We start from the raw sequence: 24776 nt of genomic DNA, 5'->3' as shown, positions 1-24776 counted from the left end.
TTGTTCCATGCCTCTCTGCTAGCTTCAGGCGGTTGCCAGCAATCCTCGGCGTTCCTTGGCTTGCAGAGGCACCACTCCGACCTCTGCCTCTGCCTTCATATGGCCTTCTCTACTGTGTGTCTGTCTCTGTGTCCAAATTTTCCTCTTCTTGTAAGGAAACAGTCATATTGGATTTAGAGTCCACCCTAATCAGATACGACCTCTAACTTCCATCTGCAAAGACCCTATTTCCAAATAAGGTCACATGCACAGGTTCCAGGTGGACATGAATTTTGGTGGGACACTATTCAGCCCAGTATAGTACCAGAAAGTGTATTTGAACTCAGGGTATCTGGCTGAGTCTGTGCACTTAATCACTAATTCTGTTGCTACTCAGTAAGATTATAAATATATAATCTACAAAAGGTAGAATATCATATATGCTGCTCTGCACCTTGCTTTGTAAAGTTAATACACTTTACAGAGCTTTCCCAACAGGACACACAGATCTCCCTCATTCTTTTTCGTAGTTGCATAATATTCCATTAAATGGATGGACTATACTCCACCTAACATAATCCCTACTAATGGACAGTTGTTTCCAGTCTTTTGCTATTTCAAACAGTGCTGCAGAGAATAACTTTATACATACATCATTTCTCACTTGTAAAAGCATGTCTGAAGGATAAATTCTCAGAAGTAGGATATCTGGATGCATTTATAATTATGATAGATTTTGCCAAAATGCCTTTTTGGGGACCTGTACCAATTTATGTTCACATGTGTGAGAGTACTGTTTCCTTACAGAAAGTATGGTAAACTTCTGGATTTTTTGCCAGACTGATAAGAAATGGTATCTCAGTGTGGTTTTCCTGATTTTCATTTCTTTCGAGAGAGCTTCATACGTTTAGAAGCCATTTGTACTTTCTTTTCTGGAAACTGTCAGTTCATATCCTATGCCTGTTTCTGTTGACTGTTGATCCTTTTAATGAATTTCCAGGAATTCTTTATAAAGAGATGACCCTCTGTCTGTGATGTGAGTTGCAAATATTTCCCTCTATTTGTCATTTGTCTTATGACTTTATTTATAGTGTTTTACCATGCAAAGTTTTTGATTTTTATATAGTTGACCTTATCAATCATTTTTTGTGGCTTTTTGGTTTTTGAGTCATGGTTAGACTTTTCCCATGATGAGATGATAGAGTCTCCTCATGTTTTCCTCTAGTGCTTTTCTGGTTTAATTTTGATTTTTCAAACATTTACATCTTTGATCTGGGCCCGACCTTCTTGCCTCCCACTGTCCCCTCTGAACACTCCACTCCAGCTGCACTGGCTGCCTTGCTGTTTGTCTACATGCCAGGCATGCTCCTGTCTCAGCCTTTGCATTTGTCCTTGGTCCTGCTGGGCATGTCTTCCCAGGTACCCATGCGGCCTCCCTCCCTTCACAAAGGTGTCTCCACCTCGTCCAGGGGCCTTCCTTGCCTGCCCATCTAAATGCTACCCCCTGGACCCTGGAGGGAAGCTCTGTTCCTCAAAATGAGAGGGTTCAAGGGTGAGGTGGCCCAGGAGAGAGAGCAACTTTCCTAAACTCTGGGACACTGACGCCCTGGGAAGGGATAATTTGCCCCCTTTACAGATGATAAAGTGAGGCTCCAAGAAGGAAAGGAACTCACCCAAGGTCACACAGTGAATAAGTGGCCCAGCCCAGATCAAAGATGTAAATCCTTTTGGATCTTAGCCTGGTACTCGAGGTGAAGCACAGATCCAATTTTTTTTTCCCTCTTGGCTACCCAGTTGTCCTAACACTGTTTATTAGCCTGTTCTCCACTTTGAGATGCCACCTTTATCAAATACTAAATCTCTGTACAATTGGGTCTATTTCTGGACATTCTATTCCAGTCCATTGGTCTGTTGGTCTCTTCCTGCACCCAAATCAAGTTGTTTTAACTATTGAGGCTTGAAATACTACTATCTATAGTAGCAAGATTAGTGTTCCTTTTTCTTTTTTTCATAGTTTCCTGGTATTCTTTTCTCTCTCTCTTCTTCTTCTTCTTTTTTTTTTTTTCTGAGAGTTGGGGAACCTAAGGAGATCTCATGGGACTTATACCCCTGTAGGGAAACAGACAATAAAAAAATAATTACCTGTCACTTGGTAGTGCCAAGGAAAAATAAATAAAGCAGAAGGCAAGTAGGGGGTAGCATTTAGATGGGCAGGCAAGGAAGGCCCCTGGACGAGGTGGAGACACCTTTGTGAAGGGAGGGAGGCCGCATGGGTACCTGGGAAGACATGCCCAGCAGGACCAAGGACAAATGCAAAGGCTGAGACAGGAGCATGCCTGGCATGTAGACAAACAGCAAGGCAGCCAGTGCAGCTGAAGTGGAGTGTTCAGAGGGGACAGTGGGAGGCAAGAAGGTCGATCAGGCAGGCCTTGCAGGTCACAGCAAGGACGCTGGCTTTACCTTTGAGGTGGGGAGCCACGGGAGGGGGCTGAGCAGAAGAGTGACATGTTCTGACCTCCCTTTTAACAGGATGGCTCAGGCCACAGTGGGGACAGGAGACTGTCTGGGTGAGGGCAGCGGCAGGGAGGGCCACAGGATCTGGGATGGGTGAATGAATTGTAACTTGGTTTTCTTGTCCATCTCCTTTACCGAACTGTGAGCTTTGCAAGGACAGGCAGTGAGGTTATTCAGTGATATATGTACAAAGTAGGCACGGATAAACATTTGTGTGAGGAAGAGGGGAGGGAGGACAGACTGGAGGAGGCAGGAGAGGCAGAATCCCCTGGCGAATGGCTCTGCAAGGCCACAGACAGTAGAGGGAGCAGTGTGATGAGGGAGCCAGCTCCCTAGCAGGGACAGAGGCCAAGAGGGGCTGAAGCTGGGGAAGCTGGGTCCCCAACCTGCTGCCCACCCAAATCAGGATCTGTGACCCCCATCAAGGACCAGGCTACATGGTTTATGCTGGATTTTTGCCCCCACAGGGACCCTGGAGGGAAGCTCTGTTCCTCAAAATGAGAGGGTTCAAGGGTGAGGTGGCCCAGGAGAGAGAGCAACTTTCCTAAACTCTGGGACACTGACGCCCTGGGAAGGGATAATTTGCCCCCTTTACAGATGATAAAGTGAGGCTCCAAGAAGGAAAGGAACTCACCCAAGGTCACACAGTGAATAAGTGGCCCAGCCCAGATTCAGGGGCTTGGTGTCTATAAGACCAATTCTGGTCTGAGTCCCTCTACAGTTTTGGGGAGTGACAAAGTGCGGAAGGAAGGGATGATGACTCCTGGCATTCAGCCAGCTTTTAGCTGTTGCCCAGGCACAGCTGCGGAGGCCCCAGTGGGGTCAGACCCCACTGTGGGGAACAGGAGCCATGGGACCCTTTAGGACCTCATGATGCTTCGGGAAGAATGGGCCCGGGATCAGGGTAGGCAGACAAGAGGCACCAAGCTGAGGGGCAGAGGAAAGAGGTTGGGCTTTGAAGTTCAGCCCGGCTTTGCCACCATCTCACTGTGTGACCTTAGGTAAATAGCATCCATCCAGAAACTTCAGTTTGTGCACCTGTAAAATGGGAACAGCATCTCCTGCCTCACAGGGCTGGCATGGGGTTGAATGAGGCAATTGGAGTCCAGTGCTATCTGAAAATGCTTCCTTCGTGGCCTCCCCCAACTCAGACTGGGTTGCTCATGTCCCTGTCCCCAGAAGAGGCTGATTGGCTGCTTCTAGGTGAAAGAGAACATGAGCTGTGACAGTGTCTCGAGTCCCAGGCCTACAAGTGGATCCCGGCTGTGGGGGATCTGGTCTTTGCTGACGCCTATGGGCCCTATGGGTAAGCCTGCATGAGCCCTCAGGACAGGCACGTGGACCCTGCCTCTGCACCCAGTACCTCAATGTACTTGCTTACTCTGGGCCTCAGTTTCAGGGAATCTCTTGAGCATTGGTTGGGAGCGGGCAGGAATCGAAGGCCTTCTAATGGGCAGATGGAGTAGGCTGCTTCAAAAGGCGCAAGCTCCCTGCCTCTGACGTATGTAAGCAGAGACTGGACAAGCACTGGGCAAGGATTCACTCACTCACTCATTCGATAGATATTAAATAGTGGCAAGAAAGTGTGTACTTGATATCGTGGGGCCTGGTCAATGAACCCCTCATCCCCACCCCTGGGAGGAAGGAAACTGAGATTTTTTTAACATTTTATTTTTCCTTCTCCACAAAGTCCCCCGGTTCATAGTTGCATATTTTTAGTTGTGGGTCCTTCTAGTTGTGGCATGTGGGATGCCGCCTCAGCATGGCCTGATGAGCAGTGCCACGCTCGCGCCCAGGATCCGAACCGGTGAAACCCTGGGCCACTGAAGCAGGGCAGCTAACTCAACCACTCGGCCATGGGACTGGCCCCAGAAACTGAGATTTGAAGGACAAGTATGAGTTAGGTAGGGAAGAAAAGAGTGTTTAGGTCTGAGGGAACAGCAGGTGCGAGAGCCAAGAGGCAAGAGAGAGCCCTGCATTTTCAAGGAGCTGAACGTTCAGCATGGCTAGAGGGTAGGAAGTAAGAAGGGCAGTGGCTGAGCTGGGTGAGGTCAGGAGTCACTCACCAGTTCTCAAGTGAACGGGGACCTATATTAGGGGTCAGGATCCACCGCGTCCCATGATGGTCAAGGATGAGGAGTTAGCCAGGTGAAAGAGGATGCGGCAGGGAGGGAACCATCTGTGCAAACACCTGGAAGAGAGGAAAGAGAGCTGAAAGCAGCTCAGTCTGGCTAGAACCTGGCTGGGAGAGAGGGGAGGGGGCTCGGCTGAGACTAGAAGCCCAGGGTCTTGCTGAGTAGCCTGAGGGCCATAGGGAGCCATGGAAAGGTTTTATGCAGGGGAGTGACCCAACTTTGGAAGGAACATTGAGGAAGGTTGTCTGGGATGCCCTTTAAGGTCCCTGCAGACCCTAAGACCCGGCAGAACCTCTGGGAGGTCCAGCCCTCTTAAGCACAACCTCATTAGAGCCATCTCTGGGAGGATGAGGAAGCTCCTTTGTTAGAGGGACCTCCGAGAAGTCAAGTGACACCAGCACGTGGGGTCTGGTCTCAGCTCATCACTCACTGAGTGACTCAAGAAGTCTTAGCTCCCAGAACCTCAGGGCTAGAAGGACAATTCTCTCATTCTAGGATGGGGAAGTGAGTCCCCAGAAGTTAAGCGAAATTGCTCCAGACCACAGAGCCAATCAGTGGCAGGGTCAGGATCAGGGAGAAAGAAATCAGCATCTACTGAGCGCCTAGTACGTGCCAGTCCAGCGCTGGGCACTTTATACATTACATCATTGAATGCAGGTACCGCTTCAGTCTGCAGATGAGCAGACTGAAGTCCAGAAAGCATGACTCTTGCGCCGGGTCACACAGAGCTAAGGCTAGAAACCAGGTCTGCAGACTCCTCGTCCGGCAGCTCTTTTAGGTCTGAGTTTGGGGTGGAGGGAAGAGGCGGAGCGTGTTCTGGAGAGTGAGGGGGAGGGTGGGGCTGTGTTTTTGGGACTTTCCTCGCTGAGGTCAGAGGCCCGAAATAGCCACGCTCGGGTGACCTCCCGGAAGCTTGGTCACACTCTGTCCTGCCGCTGCAGGGAGCGGTCCAACCGCAGCGCGCACCCCTCCGCTGTCCCATCGTCCCGCGGAAAGGCGTGAGCCTCCCCAAACGCTCGGCGCTACCGGAACGTGCCCTCGGGGGACCGCGACTCGTTGAAGCCGCTCTACTGCGCACTGCCTCGCGCTGTCTACGGAGACGCCCGCCCCACTCCGCCTTCTACTCCCACGGCGTCCGCTCCGACAGCAGTGGCGGTGAGTGTGGCCGCGCCCGCCAATCGGGAAGCAGAGGCTGGCTCCGGGCACGCCTCCCTCTGTGACGTCACGCAACCGGCCCGGAAGCCCCGCCTCGTGGCCTTGTCTGGGAAAGGCCACGGGGAGCAGGTGGGTAGGGGCTCTCGAAGGGTGAAATAACTCCCATGAATCGGACACATTATAACTGCCCTGAGAAATACAGGCAGGTGAATAGGTTCCCAATTTTAAAATGTGTTTATTCACTCAATCATTCCTCATCCACTCATCCGTCTGTCCATCCATCTGTCCATCTATCTGTCCATCCACTGGACCAAAGCTATTGGGTGCCTCCTGTGTGCCAGGCGCTGAGCTGGGTGCTCGCGATAAATAACGACGAGGCCTGTGCTTGTGCACGGGGAGCTCGGAGTCTAGTGAGGAAGTCTGACAGTAGCAAATGCTTACACCAATCATGCCTTTATTACAATTGTGATCAATTCTAGGAACATAAGGTACAGGCTGCTGGAATAAAGAGTGTTTAATTTACATTGGGGGCTCAGGTCTCTGGAGAAGTTACATTCGAGCGGACTCCTGAAACAACAGAAGTGTTCCAAGCAGAGAGAAGAGCTTGTGGAAAGGCGTTGAGGTTGGCTGGCACCTGGGGAGTTCTGGGAAGGAGAAAGAAGGTTCTGGCTAGAAGAGAGTTGGGGGAGGGGAAGCACTGAGCTAAAACTATGGAGGTTTGGGGGAGCAGATGATTGAAGACCTTGAAGGCCAGAGTAAAGAAGTAGAACTTTATTCAACTTATTTGTTGAGTATGGTGGGCAGCCACTGGGGGCTTTAAGCCGGGGGGTGTCACTTGATCTAATGTGTTTTAAGATCTTCCTGGCTCTGTGTGGAGAATAGACAAAAGTGGACACAAGGGGCAAGAGCGGACACAGGGAGACCCATTAGAAGGACCTTGCAGGTGTCCTCCAGGCCTGAGGGGAGCGAGCTAGACGATGAAAGAGGGGTCGTGTGGGTGGAGAGTCATGAACAGACTCAAGAAATTATTAGAAGATAGAATCTACAGGCTGGCTGGTTGCTGGATTGAATGTGGGGGATGGGTGAGGCAGAGGGAGATTAAGTTCCTTTATTCGACAATTATTTATAGAGTCCCCTCTGGGTTCCAGGCACTGTTCTAGAGAGACTGTCTGAGTTCAAAACCCTGCACTGTCGCTTGCTAGCTGTTTACCATAGGGGAGTTATTTAACCTCTCTATGCCTTGATTTCTTCATCTGTAAAATGAGGATCCTAGCAACGCTCAAGAACATTGTTGTAAGGATTAAATGAGTTAATTTACATAACCCCTAGGACCTGGGTGTTTGGGACTTAGTTCTGAGGCTGAGTACTTGGACTTGGGTACTTAGGGCTGGGTGCTTGGGCCTGCTTCTTGGAGTAACCAAGACTCTATTTCTTTACTGGCCTTATACAGAAAATAAAACAGGGTCATGTGCTGGCACAGTGCTTCTCACACTTATCTGCACGTTAGAATCACCTGGAAATTTTTTTGAAAATTCTGAAGTCCAGGCTGCACCCCAGACCACTTAAATCACAATCTCTGTGGGTGAGACACAGGTGTCAGTATGTTTTGAAGCCCCCAGGTAATTCCAGGAGCAGATAAGTTTGGGAACCACTGTAGTAGAGAGGAGCAAAGTAGGTGGTTGTGGAGGGCTTCTCTGGGTAGGTGACATTTGAGCGGAGACCAAAGAGTGAAGAAGAAAGTTCAGGGGGGAAAGCCTTTGGGCGAATGTCTGGCTTAGGTAGATGCCTGCCTGGAGGTGCCTTTGCCCGAGGTGGGGAAGACTGAGGGAGGAACGGGCTTGAGTCAGTGGGTTCCAAGAGACTGGGTGAGAAATCATGGCTGAGTGAAGATGCTCGGCCCCTTCCCCAGGTCAGCACTGGAGCAGCTGGACGGATCTGTGCTCCTGGGGGGCTGTGGGTATGAGGAGGTGAGCCCTTCTGGCTCATCAAGAACTCATGGTTGCCACTGTGGGACACCAGGGGCTACATCCTCATATCCACTAAGAACAAAACCAGTGATGTCACCACCACTGCCACCTACCCATCTTGCTGTGACCTATAGCTGAGCAGCCCCTGGCAGATACCCCTGCCCTCTGCGGAGACTTCCTTCCCTCCTCCTCACACCCACCCCTGAGAGAGGCAGACAAGGGCTGTGTGCTGGCAGACAGAGGTGAGGCAGAGGCCCAGACAGCCGTGCAGTGATGCTAAAGGGTGGTGGGCCCCAAACCAAGCCCCTGCCTCTCTGCCTCGGGCCAGTTTCAGGAGGCCTGCCTGGTCCTGACCTCCTGCCTCTGACCCTGTTGGGGAGATCTGGTTCTCCACTGAATGTGGGTGTGCTGGACAAGCAAATATGTGTGAATAGAAAAAAGGCAGTAAAATTGCACCAGTTTGGGTTTTGTGATTATTCACCATGGCTAGGCTGGCATTTCCTTAGTGCTGGCTACAGGGGAAGAGTCAGTCCAGTAAATACATCCTGGGAGAATGATCAAGGACAAGCTCTCCTATGGGGCCATGTCCCCACACAGCTGAAGAGCCACTGGGCCCCTGCCAGTTTCTGTCTGGCACTGGACACCCCACTGGGAGCTGGTGCTTGGAGCAGAGAATTTGGGGCAGATATTTGAGGCCAAGTACCTGGGGCCGGGTTACTGGGGCTGGATACTTGGACTTTGGTACTTGGAGCTAAGTGCTTGGGCTCACTTCTTGGAGTAACCAAGGCTCCATTTCTTTTTTGTTGTTGGCTTTTTTTGTGAGGAAGATTAGCCCTGAGCTAACACCTGTGCCAGTCCTCCTCTATTTTTTGTACATGGGATGGCTCCACAGCATGGCTGATGAGTGGAGTAGGTCCGCACCCGGGATCTGGGCCTGCAAACCCCAGGCCGCTGAAGCAGAGCATGCAGAACTTTAACCCCTGGCCATGAGGCCGGCCCCATGGCTCCATTTCTTTACTGGCCTTATACAAATCAGCCTGCCCCTACCCTAACCCCTTTCTGTGGCTTCACAGCACATGGGAAGGGTGTGACCCTGCCTGTCTGCATTGTCTGCTCCCTGGAGACCCCAGAGGGAAGAGAAATAGAAGGCTGCTCTGAGCCTCTTCATGGGTACTTCTTGGGGTCCCCTTTCTTTCCCGCTAAACCAGGAAGTCCATGCTCCTTAATCTTCTGCCCCTCCCCCACAGCCATCTGCTTAAAGGAAGTGGCTCTTCAGTTCTTCACAGGAAGCCACAGGCCTCCTCTGCCTCAGCTCACTCCAGCTACTGCTGACCCAGGCCCTCTGCTGGTCCAGGTCCCCTTCAAGGCTGGGTCCAGGGATGCCCTGATCCTGGCATCCCCTCTGCTTCCCAGTCAAGAAGTGTGTGCTTGTGTGAAGAGCTCCTCTCATTTCCTGTAAATCCCTGTGGCTCAGGTCGGGGAGAACAAGGTTGTGGGCCTGGAGGTGAGACCTATTTGCAGAGAGTCCTGAATGCTGTGCTCAGGAGTGTGGAGAGCTCAGCGTTGCAGCTCTCACCTCTCCTGGAAGGGAGAGGAGGGTGCGGGCCCTGCAGGCATCCTCAGGATTGACCACTCCCGTGAGCTTCAGGAGCTCCTGCTTCAGAGCGTGGGCAAGGTCTGAGCATCCATCTGTAGTGGGGTCTGCCTCAGGGAGGCCTCTTGGAAATTGTGGAGCTGTTCAAGGATGATGCAGGCTGATGAAGATTCCTGGATGGGACTGTACTGCCACCTGGTGGCCATACTAGCACATAGCACCATGGAATTGTATGAGGGCTGCCTGGAGAGGGAGTGAGCGGACTTTCAAGTTCTGGGGGCCAAAGAGGCCCTTAAAGAATAAAAGAAATATCTAGATAAAGGGATTTTGTTAAAGAGCAAGACACCTCTAACTTGAGCACTTGGGAAAGACATTCTAGGTCTAGATGAGAGTCCAACTTTTCTCCCCCTCCATTTTATAGACTAGGACACTGAGGTCCAGAAAGATGGTGAGGACAGAGGACCTCAACGTTGTTTTCCATCAAGTCAGCCACACAGATGGGATCTATTTTTGGACTTGTCTTAGGGTGTGGTCCCAGAGTGAGGAACTGCCCTGCTAGTTTCTAGTTACCCTCATTTGTGACCAAACATGGCATCTCTCAGCACCGTCACCCACCCTAGTCACCAAAGTTGGCACCGCAAGGTGGCTTTTGGCAGCTTCCAAAAATAAAATCCACTCTTGGAGGGCCGGGATCTGACAGGAACAAGGGGATTCAGAAGCATGTGCTTCAGGCTCAGTGGTTGTAGAGCAGGAGGCGCCCCGGAGACAATGGTATCTAAACCCCCCAGTTTTAAAAACGAGGAAGCTGGGACTCAGAGGGCAAGTAACCTGGCTGAGGAGCCCCACCCTGGAGCTGGGCCAGGGATCAGCTTTGTGTCTGAAGGCCGTTGCCAAGAAGGAGTTTAAAAGTGCAGTAGCATCCCCTGGCTTGTTGTATTAGTGAATTCTGGTCTGTGTTCATCATTCTGCATCGTACTTTGTAGACAAGATGATCGTGGTCTGTGAAGGCTGACAAGGGCCAGGACAGGTGACAGGAGATGGGAGTGAGGAGGTGGTGACACAGAGGGAGAAGCAGGGGTCATGAGTGATTTGGGGGCTCCTAATTTGTGCACTGTGAGCTCCCGGTAGGTGGGAACTGGGTCCATTCCACTGGGGTATCCTCAGCACCTGGCTCAGTGCCTGACACAGACTGAGTGCCTGCTCAGTGCCTGCAGAATGAAGGCAAGGTGTTATCCTGCGCAGGCCCCACGGGATCCTGTGGGAGGCACTGTATCCCCTTAAAGACGCGTCATTTTCAGTGTCATTCAGCCTGAGAGCTGCTGGGGGAGGAGTTGTCCATCTCTCTCAGGCCTTGATGCTGTTCAAGGCAAGAAGATGCGAATGGCACAAGTAGAGGGTGTATGCTCCTGGGGGCAGGGTACCCACCCTTGGGAGAAAGGAAGAACCGGGTATGTGAGCCCCAGAAAGTAAACCCTGACTCCAAAGGTCGATTATCTAATTCCTGGTTGTTATTTGGCAATTTCCTCTCTGCTTTATGCAAGTCCTTAATCATAATTATCTACTGAGGGCCCGCCATGTGCCAGGGAGCACGTTCACACTTTCCATTCATTATTTCATCTCATCTCTCTCTTTTTTTTGGAGCGATCAGTATCTTTTTTCCCCTTTTTTTGCAGGGAAGCATTTGCCCTGAGCTAACATCTGTTGTCAATCTTCCTCTATTTTTTTTTTCTCCCCAAAGCCCCAGTGCATGGTTTTATATCCTAGTTATAAGTCCTTCTAGTTCTCCTATGTGAGCCACCACCACAGCATGGCAACTGAGAGACCAGTGGTGTGGTTCCACGACCGGGAAACAAACCCAGGGCACCGAAGCAGTGAGAGCACCGAACTTTAACCACTAAGCCTTCAGAGCTGGCTCTCATCTCATCTCCCAACAAAAACCCCATGAGGTAGACGCTATTATCATTTCAGTTTGTGAGGGAGGAAACTGAGTCACAGAAAAGTGAAGGAACTTGTGCTAGGGCACACACAGGTAGGAGATGGCAGGTCTGTAGGACTCCAGAGGAACATTCTTAACTACTATGCTCCACAGCTTTATTTGAAAACCCCAGCCCCATCTGTGCTAGGGAATATTGACTAAACGGCTAGGGGCCTGTGTTTACTTGGATTACACGACCAAGGAGCTTCAGGCTCCCCCCGCCCAGGCCTGCACAGTGGTGACAGCGGGTATTCTAAGGGTCCGCCAGGGAAAGAGCAAGAGGTCCAGTTGATGAGGATCAAGGCTGCCCCAGGGAGAGAAGCCCAAGGTGTCCTGCCCTACATACCGACCTATATCATCCTCTTGGAAGCATAGGTGTCCTGACCTGATCCGACCCGATTCGTATCCAAAGTTATAGGACCACCTGATAACCAGACCCCACCTGCACTGACACCATTTTAATGACGTTTTTACATAATCTTTCCTTTGTCTAGCAAAGAAATAACTCACATACCTATGCCTTATAAATTTAGCCCTGCCCTCAACCTATTGCAGCTCTTACTGTCCATGGGTCCTGTCCCCATGCTGCAGCTCTTCACTGCCCGTGGGTCCTGTCCCCATGCTACTCCATGCTATTCTCTGAATAAATGAGCACTGCTGCCAGACCTTGAGAGTCCAAGAAATCTTTCTTTCAACTCCTCGGCTCGCTGAGCCCACATCATTTCTTCTGGTGGCCCATACGGGGATCTTGCTTTATAGGCTTGTGAGCTTAAGTTCCAGTAAGTGTACTTTTCTTCCTTGTGCCTCCCTCTTTCTCAAGGATGGATCTAAATTCACTTCTCCATCGGGAACTTTCTCAGACAGCTGTATGAATCCACATTTGCTGCCCATGGTGACTCTATGGGGCAAAGCTCAAAGAGAATCAGTACCTTAAGCCTGAGGGTGATGAAGAATGAATTAACCCATTCCTTCCTAATCCTATCTCTAATATATACATTTTACATGGGCGTGGGTCGACCACTTAAGCCATTAGGATAGTCGCCGTTCTCCAAGACTCCTGTGGCAGGTTTCTTTTCCTAAGGCTGGATTGGGGTCTCTCCCTATGGCTCCTGGCCACACTCCAAACTGTGGGAAAGTCCCAGTCAGGACTCTGGTTCAAGGAAAGTACCAAACTCTAACCTTTGGTTGAGTGTGGAAACCCCTTCTTGGGAGAACAGCTCCAGGACGCAATTGGGTAGAATGTCCCCCAAACCGGTGGAAAATTCTTCACTGTTCTTCTCTATTCTTTTATCTCTGGGACTATTCACCAGGCACCTATTACTGCCAGGCATAATAGGGAAGGTATACAAGGGATGCAATGCAGGGGGACACCCCCATCACCCCTTGCTATAGGAACCCCACAGGAGGAACAGTGGGTAGGATGGGTAGGACACTGCCCCAGGTTCAGGGGGCATTTTATTTTTAAAGATTTTTTTTTTCCTTTTTCTCCCAAAGCCCCCCAGTACATTGTTGTGTATTTTAAGTTGTGGGTCCTTCTAGTTGTGGCATGTGGGATGCTGCCTCAGCATGGCTTGGTGAGTGGTCCCATGTCCATGCCCAGGATTCGAACCGGCAAAACCCTGGGCCACTGAAGCAGAGCACGTGAACTTAATCACTGGGCCACAGGGTTGGCCCCTCAGGGGGCATTTTCAAGGTAATGGACCCTTTTCTTTCATCGCTGTTAAAGTTACAATGGCCATTTTGGGCTCCTTTTGAGCTTTGCAACCGAGAAACAAAGAAATCTTTCAAGAGTCAAAGGCTCCACCCCTGGGAGCCCCCTGACTCTGGTTTTCAGGCCTGATCACCCTGGCGACCCCAAGTGGGGTGCCCTCTCTTGACGGTTGACTCATTGAGTATTTTAGGCACCTACTGAGTTGATTAAGAGGATAGGAGACCTGTGATTTATTCTGTGAACTGTCCTGCCAGTGTTGTGTGTCCCGGCAGGTACTGTCGTGTGACCCTTAATTTGATAACCCTAGGGAAGAGGCCATGAGGGCAAGGCCTGATCTCTTCTTTTCCTTTCTTTGTCTGTCTCATTCATCACCTCCTCTGTTGTCACCAAGTCAAGGTTAAGTTCAGGCTGGACCTAAGCAGAACATGGACCTTCTGTAAGATTGAAAACTTCAAAACCTTTTTGCCAGGGACTTAACTCACAATCCCAGTGCTGGGAGCCCCAGCCCCCCACCCACTCCAGGCCTTTGCCTCCTGCTTCCCTGGCTTGTATTGTGCTGGCTCAGGGACTAAGTGCCCCAGCTGAGTGGCACTTGACTAAATCTTATAACCATATTGATGCCCACAGTCAGGCCCTGTACCCTTTCTCCAGCCGCTGTCAGTCAGACACTGGCTTTACCACCATGGTGAACTCCACAAGCATCCCCGGAGACTCACCCTTGGGTGCATTTTAACTAATTGGAAACACTTTCAATTGGATGGGTTATGCCCCAGAAACTCCATCTTGGAGAAAACTTGAGGGGTTTCTCTGTGCCTTTGTGATGTAGTTGGACAGGTAGCTCAACCTATAATGTCATTTGAGTCACAACCCAGTTTCTGAGAAACCAAGAGCAACTGTCCTTGGAAATCCTTCTAAGGCTGGAAAAAGCAGCTCTAGAGTTGGTTCAGGTTCCACCCATTTCCCTTATCTCAAAGAGCTTGCAAATCCTCTAGGGACAATGGAGCTCATCACTAATTCCCAAGACTGAGGGAAAAAAAAAAGGGAAAAAGGAAAAAACGGCCATAAGCATGCCTTTGCCAAAAAAATCTATCATCTTAAATGTCTTCTCCACAAATATTAGCAAAAAGGCTCAAAACAAAATTTGGATTCATAGCTGGTGAGTTTGGGCAGTAATTTTTAAAACAATAGCTGTGGAGATTCTGTGTATGTGTGTCTATATGTATGTTATATGTGTGTGGTATTTTCCCTCTGGATGGTAGGGCCAAAATCAAGAGCTCTGTTTAATTGGCTTAAAGTAAGCGCTTATGTAAATTCTAAGTGTAGTAGAAATTAACCCAATGTCTTTTAAGTTAACATGATATAAATTAATCTTTGATAAATGAAAGTTTAAATTTGTTGGTTTGATTGAAATAGGCATATCCTTAGAATTGTCAGTATTTGGATATGATGCAGACATATACCCTGGGTTTACTAGTCAAATAAGTTCATATTGTCTGTTACAAATTCATCAGCAAAATAATAGCTTTAAATGATAGCTAATTTTGTCTAACGTCTCATGAAGTTTTTGTGGGTAATCTGAACATAATTGTTGGAAACAAATGATTTAAATAGACAAAAATGGGTAAGAGTTTCTGGGTACAATAATTGTTTTATGGTCTGTATACTTGGGAAAAAAGAACAGCTTCCAAATTCTTTCTGGTAACTTAAAACTTTAGAGTTTTGCCAAGTTAAGTTAAATAATAAAAATCTTTTGAGTATGTGGGTCATTTTTGGATAGGATGGAACACTGAAACCTTATTGCTGAACATTGTCTAAGTTATCTACTTTTAGCTTCTTATTGCAGAGAGGCTAAAGGATGTTTGGGTCAATTAGTAAACATGCCTGTGTTTTATTACTGTAAAGTAACATGTTTCTAGAAATTATGAAAAATGTTTAGAATACTGATATAAAAGGCAGTTCATAGTTGCTTAGCTTTTCCGTTTTTACTAGGGTCTGTAAGGGTTAAAAATTCTAATTAATATATATAATTAAAGCTACTGGAAATTAATAAGGAAAACAGCTCTGTATTCAAGGAAAGTAAAGTGTATGTTTTCAGTGAAGAGGGTATAAAGAATAGAAGTATTTCTGTTCATTGGGTTAAGAATGATAAATTTGTCCTAAAGTACTAAAGGGAAGAAAGCAAGCATGGGACAAATTCTGAATGTAAAAAAAAACAGTTGTAGAAGGTTTGTGAAAGAGAAATTCAGAAAGGAGTTTTATGCCTGGTCAAGTTGGCTAAGATTAAAGTAAATCCAATTAAGTAAATGAGTTTCAATGTTAAAAATAAGCTCATGCAAAAATTAAAATTTGGTTTTCTCTCAAAGAATAATTTTCTTGAACTTTTGGCCTGCTGTAAGTCTACCTAAAAGACAGAAAACCTGTGTTTTGCTAAAATAATCTCCTATGTTCAGAAAGGAAGAGGTCTCTCTTAAGATTTTTTGACTATTTTAACTGCTCTTGACTGTTTCTGTTGTCACTTTGAATAGATACCTGAGCATTGTTTTGCAGTGACTGTTGTTTCCTATTTGAACAAGTGTCTTAAAAACTTTTGATGTTTTTGACAAGCTTCTCCCTCAAAAAAAAATTCAAGTCCTGAATGAAGGCTTTCTTTTGACCTGGTAGAAGGAAGAAAATTTCTCTGAGGATTTTCAGAGGGCCCCTGAGACTTCTCAATGAAATTTGCTCTCTTCCTTTAAGGAGGAAAATACTAAACTAATTAGGCTTATTTGGTCTATTAAATTATATGGGGAGCATTGTCAAAGAAGTGATGATAAACTTTCTTAGGTGGTATTATGTGGGTGAATGCTATTGATATAGGTGTTATGAAATTATATAACATTCCTAAAATTCTAATCTGTCCTGGTTATCAGCCATAATTCTAGTTATTATCTTAAAGTGTTGTATGTCATAGAAGTAGCCAAGTTTCTTTGTCAATTGCCCTTTTGAGTCTTTTGTCATTTGCAGATAGTTGCTGTTTTACTTTATGCTTTTGCAAATATGTTTCATCTTCAGAGAAATTCAAGGAAAAGATTCTGACACAGGATTCTACAATACAGGTTTCTGATAAACTTTGAGGTGGTAAAACTGAACTGGGTAAGAACTTATAGAATTCTAACAGAGAAACTGATGACCTCATAAATCTGCTAACAGAAGATTAAGATCAAGAATCAATTATACAGGACTGTATGAATTGATGAGGATGTTTATAATTCTTTATGTTTTTTGTTTGAAATGTTGTTTTTTTATGTTTTGTTTTCTCAGATTTAAGGAAATCTTTTTCTCGTTTCTCTTATGCTAATGATGACTTATGGCAATTTGGTGAAATTATACCTTTGTGAGCAGAACTGAAACACTTATCTTTTTCTCCCTACCTGATCTCTCCAGAATTTGGAAACTCAGTGAGTGAGTGAGTATGGTTATTTCATGGCAATATAGTTATTTGCATAAGTTCAATAAGAATCTGTTCTCCTTATAATAGGACACATTTGGAAACATTGGTTATCTTACCAAGTCTTTGACTGGAATGTCATATTTGAGAGAAACATACAGATTCAGATATGACAATACAGCCTTTCAGGAACAAAGATTGGACTTTCTAGAATAAAGCCACTGGGAAACATTGGCCTGGTACCTTGTTTACAGAGATTCTAGCAATCTTACCTGGTAAGTAAGGAAGCTCACTTATCTGGCAGGTGCAAGGAACCTCGAAGTATTTGGGGGGGCCTCGAAAAGAGAGGAATCCACCCAAATCTGTAGGTACTGCAGGCAAAATCTGATGGAAAGTCCTTGGCTGGGTTTTTCTGGCCTCAAGAGGCCTTTACAGTTCAATCTGAGATTCCTCATAGAAAACTCCAGCAAAGCAGATTTAAAAGAGTCTATATGATCAATTGTTATTCTTGCTGCACTTATGTAAATAATTGGACCAAGTTTTATTGAAACTACACTTATTTTGAAAACCAGTTAATCTTAGTTTGACTATTTTTTGTAGAAATGAGGGTGATTTTAGAGAGAAAAATTATGTTTCAGTAGAAGCTATAGTACACATGCATGGATATTCAATTCTAGCTCTTCTCTTCTACAAGATTCATCTATTACTAATCATAATGTCTCCTTGTGGCCATCCATCTCTGATGCCTGGGAGCTCCCTGGCTACAATCAAACCTTTTCCTTCAATTCTACTGCCCAAATACTAACTAGATTTGCCTTGTCACAGGTGGATCATAAACAGCAAGTTCCAAAGGTAAAGTCCCCAACCTATCGATACACACAGAAGGGACTATACCAAATTTGGGAGAAATATATTTGGCTCACTCCTACTAGTGGCCTAATAGCACCTGACCTATGGGACAAATTCCCCGTTATATGTGTTCTCATATCATAGCCTTAAAAAATACTGATTGGTTTGGGACTGACCAGGGTAGACGGCCCAGCATATGTTGGTTAGCCCCTAATGGCACTCAATGGTTATGTGGCTCCAACTTATGGCCTTGGCTGCTGCCTGGATGGATTGGACGATGCACCCTAGGCTTCATCTGGATGCAAGGTAGAGCTACATTTACTATATCTTCTCCTGTTAACCTACCCAACCTACGACAATGCTGGACCCGTTCTGTATTCCACTGGTATGATCACCTTGCCTCTATTTTCCTTCCCCAATTAGGAATTGAAAGTATCATCTGGCACATGGAAGCCCTAAACAAGTTTACCATGAAGACATTAAACGATACACAACATAGCCTTTCGCTGCTCGATTTAGAAATATCCCAAATGCATAAGGCGGTCCTCCAAAATCAAATGGCATTGATGTCTTGACAGCAGCACAGGAGGGCACTTGTGCCATTATAAAAACCCAATGCTGTGTCTATGTTCCTGACTACCATCAAAATATCTCTGTATTCCTATCTGATATGAGCCACCAAATTAAATCTGTGTCTTACCCCATCCCTAAGTGATTGGTTGGACTCCTGGTCATTTTGGACTCTGGACTACTATCAAAGCCTTATTCATTGGGGTAATCATATTGCTTGCATTTCTTATTATTATTTGTTGTCTATCTCATTGTTTGTCTTCCACATGTCAACAAAGTTTCGCCTTCTGGACCACTTCTCGTCAAATGATTCTCTCACCTTCAGATGATCTGTATACCTTGTCTGCCTTGGACTCTGCAGGTGCAACCTTCCAGTCCATTGGACTTCCTGCTTGAACCCCTATGGCCCCATTTAGGGACAGCTCTATGACCTTGTACAGCCAGAAGTAGTTACAGAAGATTGACCATCTTCCATATCCCCAAAGGATTTCCGGGCCAAATGGGTTCAGGGGGTGTTTTATGATGAGGCTCAAGGCTGCCCCAGGGAGAGAAGCCCAAGGCATCCTGCCCTACACACCGATCATCCTCTTGGAAGCATAGGATGTCCTGACCTGATTCGACCTGATTCGTATCCAAAGTTTTAGGACCACCCAATAACCAGACTCCACCTGCACTGATACCATTTTAATGACTTTTTTACATAGTCTTTCCTTTGTCTTGTAAAGAAATAACTCACATACCTAAGCCTTATAAACTTAGCCCTGCCCTCAACTCATTGCAGCTCTTCACTGCCCATGGGCCTTGTCCCCGTGCTGCAGCTTTTTACTGTCCATGGGTCTTGTCCTCACCCTACTCCATGCTATTCTCTGAATAAAGCAACACTACTACCAGACCTTAAGAGTCCAAGAAATCTTTCTTTTGACTCCTCAGCTCACCAAGCCTGTGTCACAGTCACTCCTTCCCATTGAAGATCGGGGAAGGTGAAGGACAGGGAGATGGGCGGACACTGACCTCAGGCTCAACTTCACCCACATATATTGAGCACCTACTCTGTGCCAGGCCTGTACCGGGCAGTGGGGAGAAGAGATAAATTAGGTATAATGCCCTCCCTGTAAGGGCTGAGGAATACACACTTAGGTCTCTGGGATGTCAACCCTTTAGACAAACTGGGTGCCATTTACAGGTCTCAGCAGAGGGTGATACTTGAGACCCCACCTCCCTCTGTGAGCAGAAGTCCATGTGGTCTGCCCCTCCATGGATGGCCCTAGCCATCATGGGACTCTGCTGAGGCCCTGTGGTGAATATCAGGTCAGGGGACTCAGTCCAACTTCTGCTCTTGTACACAAGCCACAGAGACAGTTTTTGAGGTGCAGATGGTGCCTCCACACCTGTGCACCTCTTCCACAGACAGTGCTTCTCTAGGGGCCCAGGGCAAGCCAGCAGAGGCCAACACCTGGAGACGTGGCATTGGACCTGCGGGCAGGAGCAGGCGGGATGGGACCTCTTACCCACCCACCCACATTTGTAATCGAAGAAGAATTTCTGGATTATAAGTGGGGCTGGGTGGGGGAGGCCTGAGGACAGCTGGCTTTGCCCTTTTGTGATCAGCTTTTGAGGTTCACACATGGCCACTTCCCAGGGGTGCAGCTCGCCCTGGGAGGCTGGTCTAGCATTGAGGCTCGTGTGTCCACTCACGACCAGAACCTGAGCATTCTCTTTCTGTTTCCACTAGTGCTGGACCCAGTCCTACCTTCACTGACGTTTGATTTCCAGGACCTCTTTGACCTTCCCCTGCCTCGGTCTGGGCACCTTAGGTCACCTGGACAAGCCTCCCAAACTTCCAATCTCCCCGAGGGCTGGGGTTGGCCTTCCCTTCCTACTCAGAGGGCGTACGGGCTCCATATGCAAACCGTCTGCTCTATCACTAGAGTTCTCTGGGGGACGGGTGGCCCTGCTGAGCCCTCTAAAACTGTGCTACACTCTTTCCCAAGGCAAAGGGCTGGCCTTATGTTCTCCGTCTGAGGGAGCCCACTCTAGTGCTTCTCGGAGAATGGAGATCTGGCTCCCCCATCTCTGCCGACCCAGAGAAGCAGCTGAAACTTCTCTCACCGAGGACGAAGTGAGCTCTGACTCCCCAGTCCCCTGTGGAATCGAGCCTGGACGTTCATGCTGTGACAGGGGTAGCAGGAGGCTCTGCTGGGAAGGCATCCCAGAGGAGGGCACGTCTGAGCCCAGTTATGAGCTTCAGAAGGACATTCTAGGCAGAGAGAATAGCCTGAGCTTAGACCAGAGACTAAATCAACTGGTTGAGTTCCAGGAGCTGTGGTTGGCTTTAGGGGGAAATGGGTGTGTGTGTGTGTGCATGAGTCAGACCAGAGCCAGATCTTATGGGGCTTCTCACAGCCGGGGCAACTCACCGAGGACAAGGTGTCTTCTGAGAGAAGTTTATTCTGTTTTTTGACATGGGCTATTGACAAGTATAACAGAAAGCTCTAGACTTCAACCGGAAGAAGGAGGGCAAGGAGGAAGGAGAGGATTCCTGGGAGCTGCTGGCTACTCCTCATCCTCGTCCTGGTTGCTGAGCTGCTTGTGGACAGTGTAGCCCAGAAAGGCACCAATCTTGGCCATGAGGCCAGTGCCACCGCTAGCCCCTGTAAAGCAAATACAGCTGGGTCACCTGGGGCCCAGGCACCAGGCCTGGGAACCCAAATGTCTGAAAACCATTGGAAACCAAGTCCAACCTCTTCATTTCCAGATGGAGAAACAGAGGCCCTGAGAGGGGAATGGGACGTCCACAAACTGAATCCTATTCCCCCCGACTGGCCCTCTCAAATCAGAGAAGAAAAAGACAAAAATAACAGCTCATTCTCTTCATGTTTGCGATGAACACACTGTGTTCTTAATAACGGTAATGACAGCTATCTTTGTGGAGACTTCCCTGTGGGTGCTCAGGGTTTGAAAGTAAGAAGGATGATATTTCATCCTTGTTGCAGCCCTGTGACATGCGAGAGAACAATCATCTTCTAGCACAGGACTCTTCCTAGCCTTGCCCACACCTTCACCTCCCGCTGCTGGGGTGTGGCCTGGTCTGTGTCTTTCCATCTGCCCCCTTGGAGAAGAGGTCTGTTCTTTTGGTCTGGCTCTTTGGCCTTTTGTCATCTAGAATTGAGAAAAGATGGAGGGCTCAGAAAGGCAGAGGGGGCAGTTTGTCAGGAGCAGTTTTTCTGTAGGATTTTGGAGGCCTCAGAAAGAGAGAGAGGGAGGGCCGGCCTGGTGGCGCAGCAGTTAAGTGCCCATGTTCAGCTTTGACGGCCTAGGGTTCATCGGTTCGGATTCCAGGTCTGGACATGGCACTGCTTGGCACACCATGCTGTGGTAGGCATCCCACATATAAAGTAGAGGAAGATAGGCACGGATGTTAGCTGAGGGCCAGTCTTCCTCAGCAATAAAAGAGGAGGATTGGCAGCAGTTAGCTCAGGGCTAATCTTCCTCAAAAAAAAAAAAAAAAAAAGAGAGAGAGAGAGAGAGGGAGGGAGAGAAAGAAAAAGAAAGAGGTGGAAGAAAGAGAGAGAGAAGTGAATGCACACTTTTTAGAATGGTCATTCTGAGCCCTTTTTCATCCCCTTCGTGGTGTTCAAGAAATGCAAGAGCAGAGTATGAGATTGAATTGGGTGGCTCCACCAAGGTTCTTTGCCACCCTGTTTCTCTGAGGCTGAGCAGATTCCTAAAATGTTAAATTGAGGATGATTGGCCCTGTTAACAGATGAGAAAACTGAGGCTTGTTGTGACTTGGCCAAAGCATCAGCGAGGCACCTTCGAGCCTTCGAGGCTAAAAGCGAGGAATCAGACTGAGCTGGAATCCTGCCTCTGGTGCTAACTAGCCAGGAGAACTTGAATAAATTGCTTAATGCCTCGGTGCCTCAGTTTCCCCTCTGTATGATGGAGATGATAAGAATACCCACCTCATAGAGGTGAGCTAGCCTGTGAAAAGGGCCCAGAACAGTAAAGAGAGCCAACTAGCCCTGGTGTCCCCACCGGAGGGCCCGGCCCCTCACTCACCGAGGCTCTGCAGCGTGGCCACCAGCCCGCCAGCAGGCACGCCGCCCCCGTTCGCTACGGCCGACCAGCTCATCAGCGAGGCGGCCATCGAGTTGGCGGCGATGCCGGCGCTCGTGAAGCCCAGCGCGGGAAGCCCCACGGCCATGAGCCCTGCAGGAGGAGGAGGCTGTGAGGGAGCGCCCGCAGCAGGGGCCCGCCCCACCTTCCCGAGCTGCCCGCCCTCCAGACCCACCTCCTCCGACAGCCATATAGGTCAGCGTGCTCCACCATCCGGAGCCGCTGTTCTCTGAGCTCTCCGAGCGTCTTCTTTTGCCTGTCGGGAGGGCGGACAAAGCAGAGTGAGGACCAAGGTCCCTTACTCTGTGCCTGATGCTCAGGACCACCCCCAAAGGTGGGGCCACCATCCTCCCATTCGGAGAGCCTTACTGAAAAGAAGAGACTTTTCCTAAGGCGCCGTGCCTGGCACGTAACTGGCATTGAATACATTTTGGTAGAAGGGAGGGATCGACAGAGTAAGGATTCGAATCTGGGACTCTGGCTACAGCGACCCTGCGCTGTCCATTGTAACAGCTCCTCTCGTTCAGACGCACGCCTGCGTCTCTAAGCCAGGAATCCTGAAACTCCGCAGGGATTCTAAAACTCCGCTTCTTTATCCCACAGTCCTCCCCTGCCCCAGGACCCTTACCTGCCTCCACCGCGCCGCAGGCGAAGAGTATCAGGTAGCACAAAAAGAGCGATACCGCCTTCTGCCGCATGGTGGCGCCGCGCGCAAGCTTTGTCACTGGTCCTGGCGAGGGGAGAGAGGGAGGAGATGGTCCCCAGAGCCCCTTTCGAGCCATACCAGCTGGGTTGTTTTCCCCTCCGATTCGAGGATGGGTCCATAAAAAGCAGCGAGGTGCTCTGAACTAAGACCAGGACCCTTCTAAGGAGCTTCCCGTTTCCTCGCGGCAACAACAGCGGTGATGTTCCTGCCTCCCGGGTGATTGTGAGAATTCCTGAGGCAATCCCGCTCCGGTGTGGTGCCTGGCACGTGGTGCGCTCTCTATCGATGTCAGCTAGAATCATTACTGTGGTTTCCGTTCTTGGCTTTGGCTGTGTGACCTTGGGCAGGATACTAGGGCCTTCTCTGGGTCTCAGTGTACTTATCCCCAAGATGAGGTTGTTAATAAGGCCTATTTCAGAGTGTGGCTGTGAGTTTTGAAACTGTTCACCACTATATCCCTAGCATTTAGAACAGTCCCTGTCACACGAATTTTCTAAAAAATTGTTGTTGATAAACTTATTGTTACAAGGCATTGATCTTTACAGGCACCAAACATTGACCTCATATCAACTTCATTTTTCAGAGAGGATAGAGGGTAAAGAAGCTTGTCTAAGGTCACACAGCAAATTGTGCAGCATAGACTGTGCACACTCAAGACTGTTGGAATCCAAAACCTATGCTCTTTCCATTACATCACAAAATAGCAAAATACATGTGCCCCCAAACCCACTCTAATGTGATCTTTGTCAGCATTTTCCTTGAATTACAAACAAACAAACAAGCAACCTCCCACATGTTGAGCACTTACTCAGCACTTTATGGCACAAGGTCACTTATACCCATAACAAACCCATGAAGTAGGTACCATTTTTTTCAGCCGTGTGTTAGAGATAATACCCCACCCCCCAAAAAGCCCCAACCCATCCCCTCAGACCAGTCCTATCCCAGGACACTGAAAGGGACTCAGGGTAGAGCCTCCCTGAGGAATGGGCATCCCTGCTCTCAGGGCATGAGGCTCACAGGCAGGCGGCCTGGCAGAGGTTGGCATCTCGACATGCATACCTCATAGCTTCTGGGTTTACCTTAGAGGAGAGAAGAGGAGGAATCTTCCTGCCCCCAGCCTGATGATAGATGGCAGCAGGAGTGAAATCACAGCTCTCAGGCTGGCTTTTATAATCACAGTAGGATTGCTCCCTTCCGTTCCCGGGGCGGCCAATCCCTGACAGAGTTTCCATTTCCTGCACTGACTGCAGTTTCACTTCTCCCCTCCTCCAGCTCTGCTCAGCAGAAGCAGCTCTGCATAGGCTACTGGCAGAAAAATGCCATTCAAGTCCAGGACTTTCTGAACAGCTAAGAGTGTTCAAAGCAGGTCACATCAGAGTGGGATCCACTGCCCCGCTCGGCTTAGTGAAGCCCGACCGGCGGCTCCTCTGGGGGCACAGAGGCGTTTCACAATTCAGTTCCGTTAATAACAATGCCTACCATTTACTGAGCAGCTGCTGCATGCCAGCGCCTGTGCAAAGTGCTCTGTGTACATGCTCTTTTTCCAATCTCGCAACGGTCTTATGAAGTACCATATACTGTTTATAATCTCCCTTTTGCAGAGGAGGAGATTAAAACCTGTGGAAATGAAGGCATTCCTTTCCATTGTTCCCTCTGGCTGGCTGCTTCTGGGTGATAGACGTATGGTAAGACGGGTGAAGCCAGTGTTCATGAGGTCATCGTCACAGATCCTGTGCCGTAAAAAGGATCCTCTGGCTCTAGGTCATACAGTGAGCATTCTTTAAGCCTTTGGATGGTGATGCTTGCAGAAACACTGTGGGTAAGAAATACAAACCATATTTGAAGTCCATAACAATTCCAGCAAGGATGACGCATTGCTTTCTCCAATGGGGAAGGGGAGCTGATATAAGTGACCTGCCCCCAGGTGCCTGGCTGCTCTCTGACCAATATTGCTCTACTGCTGCGTGATGCTGGCTGGTCGGCTGTTTGTTGGCAATTGCTAAATCAGCCTTGGTTAATGAGAGCCCAAGTTCTTGGGTCCGTTCATAGCCTGCATCTTTGCCACCATGGCCACT

General features: G+C 48.5%; 1 protein-coding gene and 2 long non-coding RNA genes across 4 annotated transcripts; 1 reads left to right on the top strand and 2 right to left on the bottom strand.

The window, feature by feature from the left end:
• Nucleotides 1-1848: 1848 nt before the first annotated feature.
• On the bottom strand, nucleotides 1849-5773 carry LOC139079749 (uncharacterized). The gene is made up of 3 exons (XR_011533668.1): nucleotides 5655-5773; nucleotides 4560-4684; nucleotides 1849-2088 (listed from the first exon to the last, which is right to left on the bottom strand). It is a non-coding gene; the product is annotated as an uncharacterized lncRNA (long non-coding RNA).
• LOC139079748 (uncharacterized) lies at nucleotides 5509-18766 on the top strand. 2 transcript variants are annotated; one of them, XR_011533666.1, is made up of 3 exons: nucleotides 5509-5912; nucleotides 16331-16475; nucleotides 17730-18766. It is a non-coding gene; the product is annotated as an uncharacterized lncRNA (long non-coding RNA). The 2 variants fall into 2 exon arrangements; XR_011533667.1 differs by having other exon boundaries at nucleotides 5524-5783.
• A 1540-nt stretch (nucleotides 18767-20306) lies between these two features.
• Nucleotides 20307-24642, bottom strand: IFI6 (interferon alpha inducible protein 6). Its single transcript, XM_070596850.1, has 5 exons — nucleotides 23781-24642; nucleotides 22621-22722; nucleotides 22168-22248; nucleotides 21936-22085; nucleotides 20307-20527 (listed from the first exon to the last, which is right to left on the bottom strand). Exons 2-5 carry the CDS (start codon nucleotides 22688-22690, stop codon nucleotides 20430-20432), a joined length of 399 nt encoding a protein of 132 aa, XP_070452951.1. The 5' UTR covers nucleotides 22691-22722; nucleotides 23781-24642; the 3' UTR covers nucleotides 20307-20429.
• Nucleotides 24643-24776: the final 134 nt, after the last annotated feature.

The sequence above is a fragment of the Equus przewalskii genome, chromosome 2, assembly GCF_037783145.1.
Source record: "Equus przewalskii isolate Varuska chromosome 2, EquPr2, whole genome shotgun sequence".
In the NCBI taxonomy this organism is placed as follows: Eukaryota; Metazoa; Chordata; class Mammalia; order Perissodactyla; family Equidae; genus Equus; species Equus przewalskii.
This window is presented reverse-complemented; position numbering and strand designations above follow the sequence as displayed.

Coding starts and splice junctions, on each gene's coding strand:
- IFI6 (XM_070596850.1), bottom strand. CDS start 22,690: ATGCGGCAGAAGGCGGTATCGCTCTTTTTGTGCTACCTGATACTCTTC. Junction 22,249..22,620: donor CTGCGGCGCGGTGGAGGCAG/GTAAGGGTCCTG, acceptor CCCTCCCGACAG/GCAAAAGAAGACGCTCGGAG. Junction 22,086..22,167: donor CTATATGGCTGTCGGAGGAG/GTGGGTCTGGAG, acceptor CTCCTCCTGCAG/GGCTCATGGCCGTGGGGCTT.